Source organism: Fusarium fujikuroi, chromosome FFUJ_chr09 (assembly GCF_900079805.1).
Source record: "Fusarium fujikuroi IMI 58289 draft genome, chromosome FFUJ_chr09".
NCBI classification, from domain to species: domain Eukaryota; kingdom Fungi; phylum Ascomycota; class Sordariomycetes; order Hypocreales; family Nectriaceae; genus Fusarium; species Fusarium fujikuroi.
Genome location: NC_036630.1, coordinates 1,881,977 through 1,897,834, shown reverse-complemented (window position 1 = coordinate 1,897,834; position 15,858 = coordinate 1,881,977). Strand labels below are relative to the sequence as shown.

At 50.3% G+C, this 15,858-nt stretch overlaps 4 protein-coding genes; all 4 read left to right on the top strand.

Annotated features, from left to right (window-relative positions):
- Positions 1-2,538: 2,538 nt before the first annotated feature.
- On the top strand, positions 2,539-4,400 carry FFUJ_09575 (probable NDE1-mitochondrial cytosolically directed NADH dehydrogenase; the record flags this gene model as incomplete). XM_023568506.1 has 3 exons in its annotated part: positions 2,539-2,893; positions 2,965-4,269; positions 4,327-4,400. 3 exons carry the CDS (start codon positions 2,539-2,541, stop codon positions 4,398-4,400), a joined length of 1,734 nt encoding a protein of 577 aa, XP_023435697.1.
- Positions 4,401-5,241: 841 nt separating this feature from the next.
- FFUJ_09576 (related to kynureninase) lies at positions 5,242-6,754 on the top strand (the record flags this gene model as incomplete). XM_023568505.1 has 3 exons in its annotated part: positions 5,242-5,386; positions 5,443-5,780; positions 5,834-6,754. The coding sequence occupies 3 exons, from the start codon at positions 5,242-5,244 to the stop codon at positions 6,752-6,754; spliced, it is 1,404 nt and encodes a 467-aa protein (XP_023435696.1).
- Positions 6,755-7,571: 817 nt separating this feature from the next.
- On the top strand, positions 7,572-10,087 carry FFUJ_09577 (probable RNA helicase dbp2 (DEAD box protein); the record flags this gene model as incomplete). XM_023568504.1 has 7 exons in its annotated part: positions 7,572-7,717; positions 7,866-8,014; positions 8,067-9,035; positions 9,094-9,201; positions 9,660-9,788; positions 9,840-9,983; positions 10,041-10,087. 7 exons carry the CDS (start codon positions 7,572-7,574, stop codon positions 10,085-10,087), a joined length of 1,692 nt encoding a protein of 563 aa, XP_023435695.1.
- Positions 10,088-14,277: 4,190 nt separating this feature from the next.
- On the top strand, positions 14,278-14,951 carry FFUJ_09578 (uncharacterized protein; the record flags this gene model as incomplete). XM_023568503.1 has 3 exons in its annotated part: positions 14,278-14,414; positions 14,468-14,624; positions 14,709-14,951. 3 exons carry the CDS (start codon positions 14,278-14,280, stop codon positions 14,949-14,951), a joined length of 537 nt encoding a protein of 178 aa, XP_023435694.1.
- Between the last annotated feature and the right edge of the window lie 907 nt (positions 14,952-15,858).

The window sequence follows — 15,858 nt, the reverse complement described above, 5'->3', positions numbered from 1 at the left end:
CCCGGTCCAAGGGAGCGAGCACGGCGGCCACTAGACAGAAAAGGGGAGTGAGCTCTGTTTAAGGGTTCGGATTGAGGTTCATGGTGAGATATGAGTTGTGTGCGCTTCTACGGATGTAAGGTTGACAAGATGTGACTGCGGCTCCGAGATGGACTGGCTGTCAGGGATGCACTACGACCCCCCAATGTTTATCTGATTCCGGGGTATAGTACGAGAATCACGTCAAGATCTGGGGACTACATATTTCATCTAGATTTCACATGATAAGGTTGGGTGAGTGAGAAATATTTCGATGGTGTTTTGATACAAGTCATCACCCCACGCAAAACGAGACGAGTTAGACATCGAAAACCCAAGCCACCAAATTTGATCAGCAACCAGCAAATGGTAAGCAAGACATCGAGCAATTACTCAGAAGGGCGGGATGAGAGATATAAGGCAATACCGTCTGTCATGAATTGCGACCCGATTACAGCGGCAAATCTACCATTCGCTCGTCGTTCACAATTACCAGTAACACCTATTTGGGCAATACCGCGTATCTTGTAAGTGAGAGGCTGTCAGCGACATGTGAATGCGCTAGGAGCTTCCCAAACGAGACCAAATCGCGCATCTTATTTTCCTACAGGCACCTAAAATTAACCGCCCTCAACTACCTATGTATCTCTACTGCATGAGCACTTTGGAGTTCTTACGGTTAATATCGTTCGCTCTGTATCCAATGGTGGACTAATCCGCGCCAACGGTTAAAAGCCTCACCGATACACCGCGGTATCTCCTAACACTGAGCTCAGAATCAGAAATGAGAGCGCGAGAAACCGGGTTTTCACCGACGGATGACAGGCTCCTACCTATCCTTCAGGGTCGGGGTTTTTCCATCTGCAGGCTTGAGATCCAGGGAATAACCGCATTTGATTGGCACACAAAGAATGGACATTGCAGCGTGGACTGCCTCAGGGAATCAAAACAGGGGACATAAAAAGCAAGATATTGGATACTTGGTGTTCCCGTATTCCGGATGCCGAGATAAAGTAACAGTATACGTAATATGTCTATCAGTCTTTCATGACAAGGCTGTTTGCTGTTCATGCGCTCTATCACTCACCATAAGGCTTCAAGGATCGAGCAGTCCACAATGAATGCCAATGTCACATTTCTCTGCTGAAAGCAACCCGGACGGCCGGAAACGGAGAGACACCGAGATTTATGTCGAGTTGACCACGCAGCAGAACAAAGATAGACGACAGTGGCTAGGGGAGGAAAGAAAACTCGGGACCTTGATCCTAGATGACAAAAAGACTTAGGTAACCTTATATAAATTTAGGATATCTTTTGCTGAGTTTATTTTGATACCTTATTTAAAGGTCTGGTGTTTTCTTGCTCCTCGAGGAGTGGTATGTAGTGGTAATGATGGTGTGACAGAATTATGCAGGTTACTCTGATAGCATCAGACCGAGTTATCACGAGCAGTGGAGGAGGAAACCCGCCTCCTTCACCCTGACGTGGTCGCCAGCAGTCGTCATGATATTAGGGAAAAAATAGGATTGTATACAGGGGGTTTGCTCGGTAAGTTAGTGGAGTTTCGCTGGGCCGGACACGCCAAGGGCCAGAAGGCGAAAGGCTAGAGGTAGAGGGCAAAGGTTGACAAAAGTTTTAGGTGTTGGAATGAGCAATCAACCCCAATTTTAACTGCACTGCAACTTTTATCTGAACCAAAGCTGCGGATCGGGGTTGAACCCGGTCCGGTCCATTGGATTGGGTTATTGGAGTCTGAATTTGGAGACGAGAAGTGATAAGTGATAATCACAAGCCAAAACGGGAGAAAAGTTGTAATACGAGAAGATGTCAGAAGGAAAGCCGTGACTCTTCTTGTAACCACGAGTTGTCAACTCCAAAATCCATCATTTGGCAGCCCAAATCAAAGATGATCTCTTCTATTCATTCGTTCAGTGGGCGTCATTCAGGGCCGTGCAGCACCCGTAGCTTTTAGCTGAGGACGGAAGCCCACGCCGACCCGCTCCGCTAAGCTTGAAGCCTTGAAGGCACGGGCAGGGAACCTGAACTTTTTAGTGGAGCCTTAAACACAAGCAAGAAAATGGAAGACGGGATGTCTTATCTCGAGGGGGACAGGACAGGACAGGACGCGATGGGAGCAAAAAAGAAACCAAACACTACCGAATAGAACTATGCCATCATCTTTTCTTACACCCTAGTTACCTTGTGTCCGGCCAGCCGATGAGGGTCTCTCTTTTCACTCGCTCACTCACTGTCTAGACGCTAAGTTACGTACCGCACCTAATAAGGTCCAGTTCTTGTACATACACTACCTAAATTCTCTCGCCCTCTTTCGTGGGTTGTGACTGATTCTCCTTCGACTCACCTCCGTCCGTCACCAGCCCCATCCGCTCGCGACGCCCTCATCTGGTCCAGAGACTCTCAGTCTGTGTCCTCTATTCTTTCTTTCTTTCTTTCCTCTTCTTTTCCCTCCTTCTCCCTCCAATCGCTCTCAATTGAGCTCCTCTCTACCAGATCCTCCCAATGGCTTCCTCCGCGCGAGCCATGACGGCCCTCTCCCGGGTCGGCCAGTTGGCCCCCAGCAGTCGCATTGCGACTCGCGCCCTTTCTACTGCCTCCAGAACCTCTGCTCGACCTTCTATCGCCATGAAACTCAACAACTCTGGCCGCATTGCCTTCCGAAGAGCCTATGCTGACGAGGCCCCCAAGCCCAAGCCCAAGCCTGGCAAGATTCGACGAACCCTCCGATGGACATGGAGATTCACATACCTCTCTCTTGGTGCTCTCGTTGGTTACACATGTTACGTTATCTATGACGACCGTCACCCTCAAGAGCAGTACCAGCCTGACCCTTCCAAGAAGACTCTTGTCGTTTTGGGTGAGTAATTCGGCGCGCAGGCGCTCCTCCTATATACCATGCCAAGTTACTGACGCAATACTCTTCCTTAGGATCTGGTTGGGGCTCTGTTGGTCTCCTGAAGAACCTCGACACCGAGAACTACAATGTCATCGTCGTCTCTCCTCGCAACTACTTCCTCTTCACTCCCCTCCTGCCTTCATGTACAACAGGTCTCATTGAGCACCGCTCCATTATGGAGCCTGTCCGCACTATCCTCCGCCACAAGAAGGGTGCCGTCAAGTACTACGAAGCTGAGGCTTCCTCTGTTGACCCTGACCGCAAGGTTGTCAAGATCAAGGACAACACCGAGGGCAAGGGCCCTCACTCTCAGACTGAGATCCCCTACGACATGCTCGTCATTGGTGTCGGTGCTGAGAATGCCACTTTCGGTATTCCCGGTGTCCGCGAGAACAGTTGCTTTCTCAAGGAGATTGGTGATGCCCAGCTGATCCGCAAGAAGATTATGGACTGTGTTGAGCGCGCTTCTTTCAAGGGTCAGTCCCAAGAAGAGATCGACCGTCTCATGCACATGGTCGTCGTTGGTGGTGGCCCTACTGGTGTCGAGTTTGCTGGAGAGCTCCGTGATTTCTTCGAGGACGACATCAAGAAGCTGATCCCCGAAATCAGCCAGCGTTTCAAGGTCACTCTTATTGAGGCCCTTCCCAACGTTCTCCCTTCTTTCTCCAAGCAGCTGATTGAGTACACCGAGAACACCCTGCGCGAGGAGAACATTGACATCAAGCTCAAGACCATGGTCAAGAGGGTGACAGAGGACTTTGTTGAGGCTGAGTGCGCTGGTCCCGATGGCAGCAAGCAAACTCTCCGTATTCCTTACGGTCTGCTTGTCTGGGCAACCGGAAACGCTGTTCGCCCCATTGTCCGTGACCTCATGGGCAAGGTTCCCGCCCAAAAGGATTCTCGCCGTGGTCTTGCTGTCAACGAGTACCTTGTTGTCCAGGGCACCCGCGATATCTGGGCCGTCGGTGACTGCGCCGTTGCTGGCTACGCCCCTACAGCTCAGGTCGCTTCCCAGGAGGGTTCTTTCCTGGCCCGCCTGTTCAACAACATGGCCAAGACTGACTCTCAGGAGGCTCGCATCAAGGAGCTCAGCAGCAGCTTGAACCTCAAGCAGGGTAACTCTGCTGAGGTCGCCGCTGAGATTGAGAGCCTTGAGAAGCAGCTTCGCCGAATCAAGGACGTCAAGCCCTTCCGATACTCCCACCAGGGTAGCTTGGCCTACATTGGTAGCGAGAAGGCTGTTGCTGATGTTCCTTGGTTCAACGGTAACATTGCCAGTGGTGGCGGCTTGACCTACCTGTTCTGGCGAAGCGCCTACCTCTCTATGTGCTTCAGCAGTAAGTTCATCACAAACTATTATTGACATAATAATCGTGCTAACTGGATTTCTCTAGCCCGAAACCGTGTGTTGGTCGCTGTTGACTGGCTCAAGTCCAAGGCCTTCGGCCGTGACGTCTCTCGCGAGTAAACCCTCGATCCAACAAAACCTTTTATGCAACAAGGTTCGATACCCTGATATGAGATGCGATAGCTGAGGACTTTATGTTGTCCGCGGACTGCATCGTACGACGATCTGTTCTTGGGAGGGTGTACTTGGAGCATTGTGCATTAACTGGGCCGGACTAATAGATGTCTGATTAGAATCGGGCTTGGGATGGGATGCTTCATTTTGTAAACCTCGCTTTGGTCTTTCTTTTCTTCTTTTTTGGTTCTGTAATTTTTTCTTTGTTCACGGATATAGATGGGAGAGGCAGGCCCCTTGTATGACATAGCTAGAGTGCGCAGAAAAGCGAAAAGCAGGGAGACTTGTGGAGGATGGGGAAAAAAGAATCAACTAAACTTCATATCGTGAACAAACACGCGGGTCTGGCCTTTGCCTGTGGGTGCTCTCTTCGAATTGCTATCTCGTAGTGTACATATCATAGTATGATCAAAAAGGGGGTTCTCGTGACACCGGACAAGGTGGTAGAGCACATCGATGCATCGATGTCTTGGTTCGTGGGTCTACCTTTCACATGAAGATTCTGCATCATATGCAGTTTAGATGCCCTGTCTGGCCTGGCCTCATGCTCTTCATGTGGATATCAAATCTTGAATCTCCAAATGGTCCCGGCCATAAGTCGGGAGCTCCCAAGTTTGACTGCGGGGCAGAAGCTCCCCTCGTCAAGCCGATATGCGGAGCTTGTCATATCTGTAAGCTACCTACTTTACTCAGGGAACGTAACGTGGGGAAGAGAATTGCTCATTCCCTAGACCCAAGGTGGGCAACTCATTGCACGATATAACCTGGCCTGTCTGTGCTCTTGGCCATGGGTGACTCCTCCAAGCATTCTGGCAGGGACCACGCCATTGAGCTGGACTCCAATGATGCTCTCAGACACACTCGCGACGAGTTCAACGTCCCCTCCAAAGCTGATGTGGCTCGCAAAACTCTCCCAACCAGTGACAGCACGGGTTAGTGCATTTCTCTCATATCTAGCGTATCCTTGGTGTTGGTCTAACTCTTGCAGATGCCAATGATAGAGCGATTTACCTTGTAGGCAACTCTCTCGGTCTTCAGCCCAAACGCACTTTAGATCGCATACAGCAATACCTCGCGACATGGCGCACACAGGGTGTGCAGGGTCACTTCAAGCCCCTTGATGACTCTCCTCTGCCAACATGGCTAGACGTTGATGCTCGCGCGGCCGAGATGATTGCGCCAATTGTGGGCGGCAAGGTCAGCGAAGTGGCTATCATGCAGACTCTCACGGCCAATCTTCACTTATTGATGGCGGCATTCTACAAGCCTGATGTGAAGGGGCGGCATAAAATCATACTAGAGAGCAAAGCGTTTCCAAGTGATCATGTCAGTGGTTCAATCCAGCACCTGGCAACTGAGGCGCTAACATAAATGCTTAGTATGCTGTTGAGACACAGATACGGCATCACGGACTCCGTCCTGAAGACTCAATAATTACCATTGAGCCTCCAAATAACGAGGATATTCTCTCTAACGAATATGTGGAGTCCATTATCGAGAAGCACGCCTCCACTACTGCAGTGCTTCTCCTTCCAGGTATTCAATACTACTCGGGCCAGCTCCTCGATATTCCACATCTAACTAGTTTTGCTCGCGAGCGTGGTATATTCGTCATTTGGGATCTCGCTCATGCTGCGGGCAACGTGCCTCTCTCGTTGCACGACTGGAACGTTGACGCAGCTGCTTGGTGTACATATAAGTACTTGAATGGCGGACCAGGCTGTATTGGAGGTCTGTTTGTTCACGAGCGTCACACGCAGGTTGGTGACGATGGATCGCACAACGTGAGACTCGCCGGCTGGTGGGGAAACGACAAGAAGAACCGATTCGCAATGAGACCTGGTTTCGTTCCTGTTCCTGGCGCAGCAGGGTTTCAACTCAGCAATCCTTCCGTCCTCGACATAACATCCCTTTGTGCTTCCCTCGAGGTATTCGAGCTAGCCGGTGGTATAGCTCCTCTGCGGGAAAAGAGCACTAGATTGACGGCTTATCTCGTCTCTGAGCTCCAGAAACTGCCGCAGGACATGGGTGCGTACTGGAATATCATCACGCCCAGTGAGCAAGAGCGTCGTGGGGCGCAGGTGAGCATTCTCCTGGCCGATGGATTGCTTGATGAGGTTATGGCTGGTCTTGAGAGGAGGAGTGTTCTGGTTGACGAGCGCAGACCTAATGTGATTAGAGTAGCGCCCGCACCGCTGTATAACACTTTCTTAGATTGCTGGGGCTTTGTCGGTGCGTTCAGGGGTGCTTTAGAAGAGGCCCTGGATGCGAAGTGGAAAAAGGAGCAAATGGATGAGTAGGTAGATACTGAGAGGAATAAATTACCACCAATTTATTCAATATGCGACTGGCTATTTCGCGCTATCATGGTTGATGCAGTTATTTCATGTTAGCTCTACCACCACATACATACAGCCATCTCTTCGACGTAGGTGTTTTTGGCTGTTCCTGATATGTTTACTAGGCTTTGAAACTGCTTTGCTATCCGTGCACTTGAAGAATTATACACGGGCTTTTAGGAAGTGCACGGTTAACAATACTTGCCAGCGTTACGCAATTAATAGACACGACACTCATTTCTGTATTTTGCCCTATAAACCAGTAAAGCGCTACGGATAGATAAATAATGCAAGAAGATCTAACACCAGGTGCCTAAAATGATTGCTGTTATGTGAAGTCCTACGATAAGAGATTGAAGAAAAAGTTAAAGTATAGGGTAAGAGCCCACAAGGTTCCTGACTAAGGTGGCGGCATCTCAAGGGTTCATTTTCAGTGGACCATCCGAGTCCAATCACACTGTCGCCTAAAGATATTATGTGGGTCTCCCAGGCGGACTTGCCTAGCGGCGAAAGCAAAAAAAAAAAAAATTACATGGTCAGCGCGTCCGAGCTGGTTCTCTTAAAACTTCACACATCCTCCATTCATCTCTCCCTTTCCCATTCATCATCTCATCCTTCGGGCGCGCACTCCTTCTTCATCAAACAGAAGGCTAATCTCGTAACTTCGAGATATTATATAGCGCATCCCACGTCTCTCTTTATTCTAATACTTCCCCTTTCCCCTTCCTAGACGGGTCTATTCCAAACGGCTCCGTCTTATCTCTCTTCACCTGAAATAATGTCTGGCTACGACGGCGGATACAGCGGCGGCGGTGGCCGCGGAGGAGGTGGCTACGGCGGTGGTGGTTATGGCCGTGATCGCGGCGACCGTGGTGGTGACCGAGGTGGCGACCGCAATGGTTATGGCGGCGGTGGCTACGGAGGGTGAGTCGACTTTTCTTTGTGGTTTGAGCGCAGATTTGGTGGTTTCAGCCTAGAGGCGCGGTCGCTTCCCCAACGACAACGCGCCCAACCATCAACACATGCGTTTCTAACCTAACATTCTATCGTATTTTGCTAACACAAAACACAGACGAGGTAACGGATACGGTAACGGAAATGGTTACAGCGGCGGAGGTGGCGGTGGTTTCGGCGGAGGAGGTTTCGGAGGCGGCTATGGAGGAGGTGCCGGCGGTGACCGTATGGGTGCCCTCGGCGCTGGCCTCAAGAACCAGGAGTGGGGTACGTGTTTCACTCGTCATGTCGTTGTTTTCGCATACTAACGTTCGTCTAGATGTCAACACCCTCCCCAAGTTCGAGAAGTCTTTCTACAAGGAACACCCCGATGTCTCAAGCCGATCTGACGCTGATGTGGAAGCCTTCCGCCGCAAGCACCAGATGACCATCGCTGGCAAGGATGTTCCCAGACCCGTCGAGACTTTCGATGAGGCTGGCTTCCCCAGATATGTTATGGATGAGGTCAAGGCCCAGGGCTTTCCTGCACCTACTGCCATTCAGTCTCAGGGCTGGCCCATGGCCCTTTCCGGTCGCGATGTCGTTGGTATTGCCGAGACAGGCTCCGGAAAGACTCTTACGTATTGTCTCCCCTCCATTGTCCACATCAACGCCCAGCCTCTCCTTGCTCCCGGCGACGGCCCTATCGTCCTCGTCCTTGCCCCTACTCGTGAGCTTGCTGTTCAGATTCAAGAAGAGATGAAGAAGTTCGGCCGATCTTCTCGCATCCGAAACACTTGTGTTTACGGTGGTGTCCCTAAGGGTCCTCAGATTCGCGATCTCTCTCGAGGAGTCGAGGTCTGCATTGCCACTCCTGGCCGCTTGATTGACATGCTTGAGGCTGGTAAGACTAACTTGCGTCGTGTCACTTACCTCGTTCTCGACGAGGCTGATCGCATGCTTGACATGGGTTTCGAGCCCCAGATTCGCAAGATTATTGGCCAGATTCGACCTGACCGACAGACTCTGATGTGGTCCGCTACTTGGCCCAAGGAAGTCCGCGCGCTGGCTTCCGACTTCCTTCAGGATTTCATCCAGGTGAACATTGGTTCCATGGAACTTGCTGCCAACCACCGCATCACACAGATCGTCGAGGTTGTCACAGACATGGAGAAGCGTGACCGCATGATCAAGCACCTTGAGAAGGTTATGGAGAACAAGGAGAACAAGATCCTCATCTTTGTCGGCACAAAGCGAATTGCTGACGAGATCACTCGATTCCTCCGCCAGGATGGATGGCCCGCGCTCTGTAAGTCTAATCCACCCTCGCACAATACTATTACAGAACAGCTACTAATATATGCTAGCCATTCACGGTGACAAGCAGCAGAACGAGCGTGATTGGGTGCTTGACCAGTTCAAGACCGGAAAGTCGCCCATCATGGTGGCTACTGACGTGGCCTCGCGTGGTATCGGTATGTATCATCATCCCCCTTCCCTCATGGCAACTTCCAGCGACAGCACTTGCTGTACTTTACTCTCGTGTTTAGGGGCTCTCTTGACTGTGCGAATCTGCCTGATAATTATCGTGTCCAATTGGTTCTCAACCAACGGGGTCTTGATCCGTTGTGTAGCCTTTACTTTGCTATACTCACGTGTGTTCACTCTTGTACCGTTCTCGCTCCCGTGGTACGAGTGTGGAGTTGGCATATTATTGCCTTTGATCAAGCTGCTGGCCAAGGTTCTCTTGTTCCCAGGACCCAGTGACCCGCATACTCCAGGATGGCATTTTGACGCACTTTCTATTGCCCCATCTCCGCTAGGAGTGAAGTACAGATGGCCTGCCAATATGCTTAGCCATTCACCTTCATCTTCCGTGCTGGAACGTTGCTATACAAACCCCTGCTTCGCCTGCTAACCATTCTTGCTAAAGATGTGCGCAACATCACTCATGTGTTGAACTACGACTACCCCAACAACTCGGAGGACTACATTCACAGAATTGGTCGTACCGGCCGTGCCGGTGCCAACGGTACCGCTATCACGCTCTTCACTACTGATAGTGAGTATCCTTCAGCTTTATCGTCTTCGTACATACTAACGATCTTCTCAGACCAGAAGCAGGCCCGTGATCTTGTCAATGTTCTCCAGGAGGCCAAGCAGCAGATTGACCCTCGCCTCGCTGAGATGACTCGATATGGTGGCGGTGGTGGTCGCGGCTACGGTGGATGGGGACGTGGTCGCGGCGGTGGTAGAGGTGGGTATCGCCGACGCTGAAGCAGCTAGATACCTATCGAGCTGACTGGACCTCAAGCCAACGCCAACAACCAGCCCATCGGCAACCGTAACCGTCGATGGTAAGAGGTTTATTCATATTGGGCTATTACCCTCTCATGATACGGATCAGGTGGCCTCACATCACGGCTCCTCGGATTCCCAAAAGTATATGACACCCAAGGCGTTTGTTTGTTAGAGATAGGTGATTCGATTAGACTTGACTCGTCATGCGAGTCTGGATTTCTGGTTTGATTGCGGATCGATTTGGTCACGCACTTTATGTGGCATTTTCTCGCTTTCTGTTTTATGTTATTCGAAATAATGGCTTTAGATTGGGATGATGATATCGTGTCGAGCGGTATGGAAAACGCTCACAGGTGGAGATAAGGGGAAATATCCCGCCTTTATTGGAGGCCTCGCGTTCTGGAGGTCGATGGCAATGTTGTCAAGAGTCGAGCTGTATGTCCAATAGACAATTGTAGTTCACTCAATTAACACGACTCACTTTATGTTGATAGTATATTTGAATGCATGTTATGTTGTCTTGCGACTAGGCGCCTACATAAAAATATTGGCCACATGGAAGTATTAGAGAGGAAAATTCCAAGGTTACTGCCACATACATCTTCCACGTATATCATGATCTGCTTCTTGATTTGTCTTCTGACGATGTCGGTTGCTCCCCGGCCCGTGTGTCCTTGCAGTCCCCCCGCTAGTCATACGTAGGAGTTGGTTTCTATGTCTATCCAAACTCGGGGTCTCATAAGTACGATGATTGCGATGGCCAGAACGAGACACAAGTTCTAGTCGAAATCGGTTGTATTTTCAGTGTCAAAGATCATTCTTAATGCTCTTTGAGGTCTGTGTCTTGTTGTCTGAAGGTAGTGAGGATGACTGCCTTGTGCTTTGGGACCGTGACTATCCTCTTGCGGACATTTGTACGCCAGCAGGATTCCTTGGTTCCTCGAGAAGCTGGCAGCATTGATAGAGAGCTGGACATTGAATGCTTTGTCGAGTTAGTTGACTGTCACCTTGGCTTGTGTGCACATGCCCATCTGTGCGGACTCGCTTACGCGTTGGTGTCAGCCCTTCAACACTTTGAGCCATCAAAGTGTCTGTACGACTGTCTTTCCAGAGCTTCGCGATAACTCATGAACTCTGTAGCAATACGGCACGGCTATTCAAACTTCTTCCCTGATGCTTTGACTCAATCGTCGACATTGCGGCATATCATCCCACTTTACTCTGGCATTGATCCATCACCCCTTTACAGATAGATATACCTACTCCTCAACGTACGCTTGATGATAAGACCCTAATTATTGGCATTAAAGAATGAAAGCAATTCCGTCGTCGTCAATCTCACGTAATAATTATTGAGTTCTTCTTGTGCAAAAGCGCCATGAGCAAGATTCGTGAACACTCCCCGTTATGCCCTGTTGACCCAGTCAACCCAGCACCCAGGTCTCTAAATGCGTTCTTTCTAGGTTCTATATCATTAATTTATTGCTATGTGATACTCTCTAAGCGGCCATTCTGGACGGTCAGGATCATCCGTTTTCAAGCCGCCTTCTGTCTGGACCTGGCACTGGCTGTGCCTTGTTACAAATTGCATAGCGACATGAAAAACTCATTTCGTGTTATGGCGCTGAATGATCCTGCCGCAGGAACATGGACGTAGCATTAATTGGTGTATCGATCTAGTCTGCTAGTGTCATTGCTGAGCATGTGTTTGATAAGCAGGACTCTTCTGCGGATGGTGGTACAGCAAAGAGAGCCTTGGTTGCATACCTACTAATTGATCAGCTTCTGGCTCGTCTTTGATTTACCTCCTCTTCTCCGCTCTTCTCCGTGACTGTCGGCCATGGGCTCAAGATTTGAACTGACGTCTGGTTGTCCGTCTTTCATAGGTTCTTGACGAGTTCCTTTCGGTCAAGCCATTCAAGCCCTGACATCATATCTTGGTGAGCCGGATTTGATTGATTTCCATTTCAAGCTGCTGCCAGGCTAGATCTGCTCCTGGATCTGGGTAAGTCATCGGATTGGTTGCTTCCGGCGAAGACTTATCGCCGGTGCGTCCGTCCACGTAAGATCTGACCGGCCACAACAACATCATGAACGGAAACCTAGCGGCGTGCGTGTTTCGTTGAGCAGTCGACCGATCATCAGGAGATGGTAGCCGGCTCTTCTGTCTTAGCCAAGACTTGGGGAAGCCCTGAAATTGAATAGCTTCAGTAGCTTGGAGTGCTTGGTGAGACAAGCTTTTCAACACCAACAGCCGGTCGTGATCCGCCCATAGCGCCGGATGTGTATGCCACATCAAGGAATAGCGTCTGGTTGATCATTATCAACAATATGCAAGACATGATCTGTCTTTGGGCTAAGATTTGCTCTGTGTTTACTGATATGCAGAAAGCATTTGTGCCCAACCCAATATCTCAAGATTCCCCTTTATCGCTATGTTGCCGACTATGACATGCCAACCACATACCAAATTCTCACGAATGGCAAAACCATATAGCACATTCATGTATATACGTAGCCCAAATTGAGAGAGAATGCTGCAGCAATTTGTCAGGTTGCGCTCACCATCAAGTGAATAGGGCAGCCCTTCAAACTGACGACCGTAGCACTCGATCGATGAGGAGTATAAGAAAAATACGCTCTCATAACTCACTACAGGGTAGCGAATGAGTAGTAACCATGGAGATCAACATCAATAGACCCGCGCCTTGCCCCTGACCAGGAGTTGGGCACTACTCAGGTTTAATATCAAGGCTGATGGTGATGTGGTGCGGATAGACGCGGGCCCATCCTGAGAACCATGCTATGTAATCTCGATTGAAATTCTCCAGTGACGCACATGGAATCTCGAGATTGAATGTCACTGCCTCGATGGGCAAGACGGAAACAATAGCGGCATCTGGGATAGTCTGTCGGCGCGATAGTTATGACATGGCATGGCACGACACGACACGACACGACACGACACACGACGCGGCGTACCAGACCGAGTCAGTCATGGCTGACCAAGACGGTTTCGCCGCCTTCTAATGGGAAACGCCCCAAACCTTTGTAAAGTTCCAGAACAGCCCGACTTGACTTCTGCTCTTCTACTGACTCTCAGACACGACACCAAGTTTCGGATCCATTCCCCCAACTTGTCCATGATGCCCGAAGTCATTTGCACGCATGTCAGCCTCTCCGGCAGTGATTGAGGCAACTCAGGTGGACCGTGTTTGCCATGATGGGGACATTAGCTTGAGCTCAAAAATCCCACCGAGAATATTCGGCGACGGGTGTAGGCGTACGGATGCGAGCCCAACGCCTTATGGGAGAATAGCAAAAGAGAAATAAACGTATGGGCATGCTTTTGCCAACACCAGCACCTAACTTAGAATCTACACGGACAAAAACGATAAGAGGTCCGTTGGAGAGGCTCAATAGCTGTTCAGTTTCCACTACCTGCAGGGATAGCGAGAAACAACAGCCACGGCTGGGCGACAAGGCGCAGGGGGCCCACAAACCAAAGGCTGAATAGTGAGCGAGAGTGTGCGGATCGGCCAAGAGACAGACTCCCAGGATAGAGTGAGTGAGCGAGAGTCTGATTCCAAGTGCCTCCTCACCCGTCCCGTATGTAGATGCACACCAGGAATGAAGGCAAGAGCCTGGAGTCCGGCGTGGCTCCGGGACCAATACCATTCATTCGCAGCACGCCTTATGCCTATGGCGTGGCATTTCCCAGAGGCTTGGTGCTCGATATTGATTGAGCAATGCGCCTCGGGCCCCCCCTCGTGTCTATCCCTTGGTCCTGGTCCCGTCCAAGCTTTCTCCAGACACGACAGGGACTGATGATTGATGATTCTATGTAGCTAAAGATTCAGCCCAGACCACTGCGCAATCAGTGTCAATATCGCGTCGTGCCGTGCTCGCTCAACTCTATGTATGCTCAGCTCCAGCCCAGGTATGCACGGCATAGCATAATGTTTGTTTGTATTCGTATCATTCTGTCACATTTTGCTTGATTTGATACTCCAAGATTGTGACATCTGACACTTCCTCTTTGTCGCTTGCCGCGGCGAACCCCCCGGACAGAAACACATCTATCGGTGTGTTTGCTTGTCGTTATTGTGTGGTACGGAGTAGACGCATACGACTTCCCCTTTCCGCTCAGAGTTCCGCTGGCAATCATCGACCCATGGGAGTGAAACCCCCTCCCTCTTTTTGACAATCCTCAGATAGCCCTGCTTCAGCATACAGTCATGGGAAACATCATGCATGTCACCGTCAATGACCAAATATCCGTTCTCCCGACTGGATCTCTTTTAGTTGACGCACGCCCATATCTAGCAGAGTTTATTGACTCGACGGTAATGCAGTTTGCTACGTCACTGTCCGCAGACCCAGAAAGGTGTACATATTATCTTCGAATGTTAGCAAATTGGGCGTTTGATGATGCAACAGCACACAACGACAAGGCGGAAAAGAAAGCAACCGCCAAGTCCATGTGCGAGCCGCGATAGCCAGGGCAACTTTGCCTGGCCCTGCCGATGAGAACCATCACGGGGACGCTAGAGAGGACCTCCTGGGTATCCCTGTTGCTGCGATGCATGGGTGCAAGGTATGAGGTAGGATCCACACTTTGAAAGCGAGGCCCCATGCTGTTGGGACCGAACTCTTTCTCTATCCAATCTCACACTCACAGTACTGTACAGTGCCGTATGGTATTTGCTCAGCATACCCCATCATTATCCTCTCAACATTGTGTCTTTCCGAGCGCGATATTCCACGCATGGCTGACTGGCAGAATTGCTGGAAACGTGCAATGAATCGCGAGCTCGATAATTACGTCGGTGGCGGATTCTCTTGCCGGATGGACGCTGCCGTCGGCAACACGTTTTCTTGCAGCGAATCTCATTTCCTGTCACGGAACCTGTCTCAACCTTGAATGTCAAATATCGCAAGGAACCGTGTCAGGATGGGCTCTTGTTAATGTAGCATGGTTCGGAAGTCCGTTTGTTCATAGCGCTCCGCCAGTGAGGTTGGGGATATGTTCAGCCTGACCCGTGCCGTGTTATTTCACTAAATAGCCGCACGAGAAATCTTAACCACCAGCCTCCAGTCTTTAGACGAAGTTGAGTAATCGGAGGCGGCTGGACCACGATAGCCTGTCAGTTCTGTTAGCCGCGTGGCTGGGCATCTTCAGCACCAGATCTTAGCAGGGGCTGTGAGTTAATCCAATGCCAACCTATCGTAGTTAGGGGCGAAACAATATCCAGGAACGTGCGAAGGACCCCAACAAGCCTGTTTCCAGCAAACTAGGTGCCTTTCTGTTTTTAGGGAGACTGCATACGACAAATTCTCCAGACCAGCTCTGCCAGCCTAGAGAGCAGTATCAACTGTGTGCCGTTTCTTTCAGCAACGCATCCGTCCATGTTTCATGATGTGAAGTCACATAACTTTCGTGGCGTATGAGAAGGGACAACTTGTTGACATGCCGAGCATCGAGTCAGCTTTGCGCCTAAGAGATGACAGAGAGAACCCTGATAATCACCTTTCTGCTGATTCCTGCCCCTACCGATTGCAAGGAACTGTCAAATCTCTGAATAGCTGGATTCAGAACATCTTCCAGGCTTTGATAGTGGGCCAACGATATTGAATCGCCAGCCTCCAGGTCTGTGCTAACACACTAGGGCAATTTACGGAGAAGAAGTCTCAATTCCACTTGTGCACCAGGCCCAATTCGATACGCGCTAATGAGCTGAATTGAAGGGCTCTATGAATGCCCACCGCTCTGTAGATCGCTAGCGCCGCTCAGCCCACCGAGATCTGAGTGTCCTCGCGGTGTGGTGGGC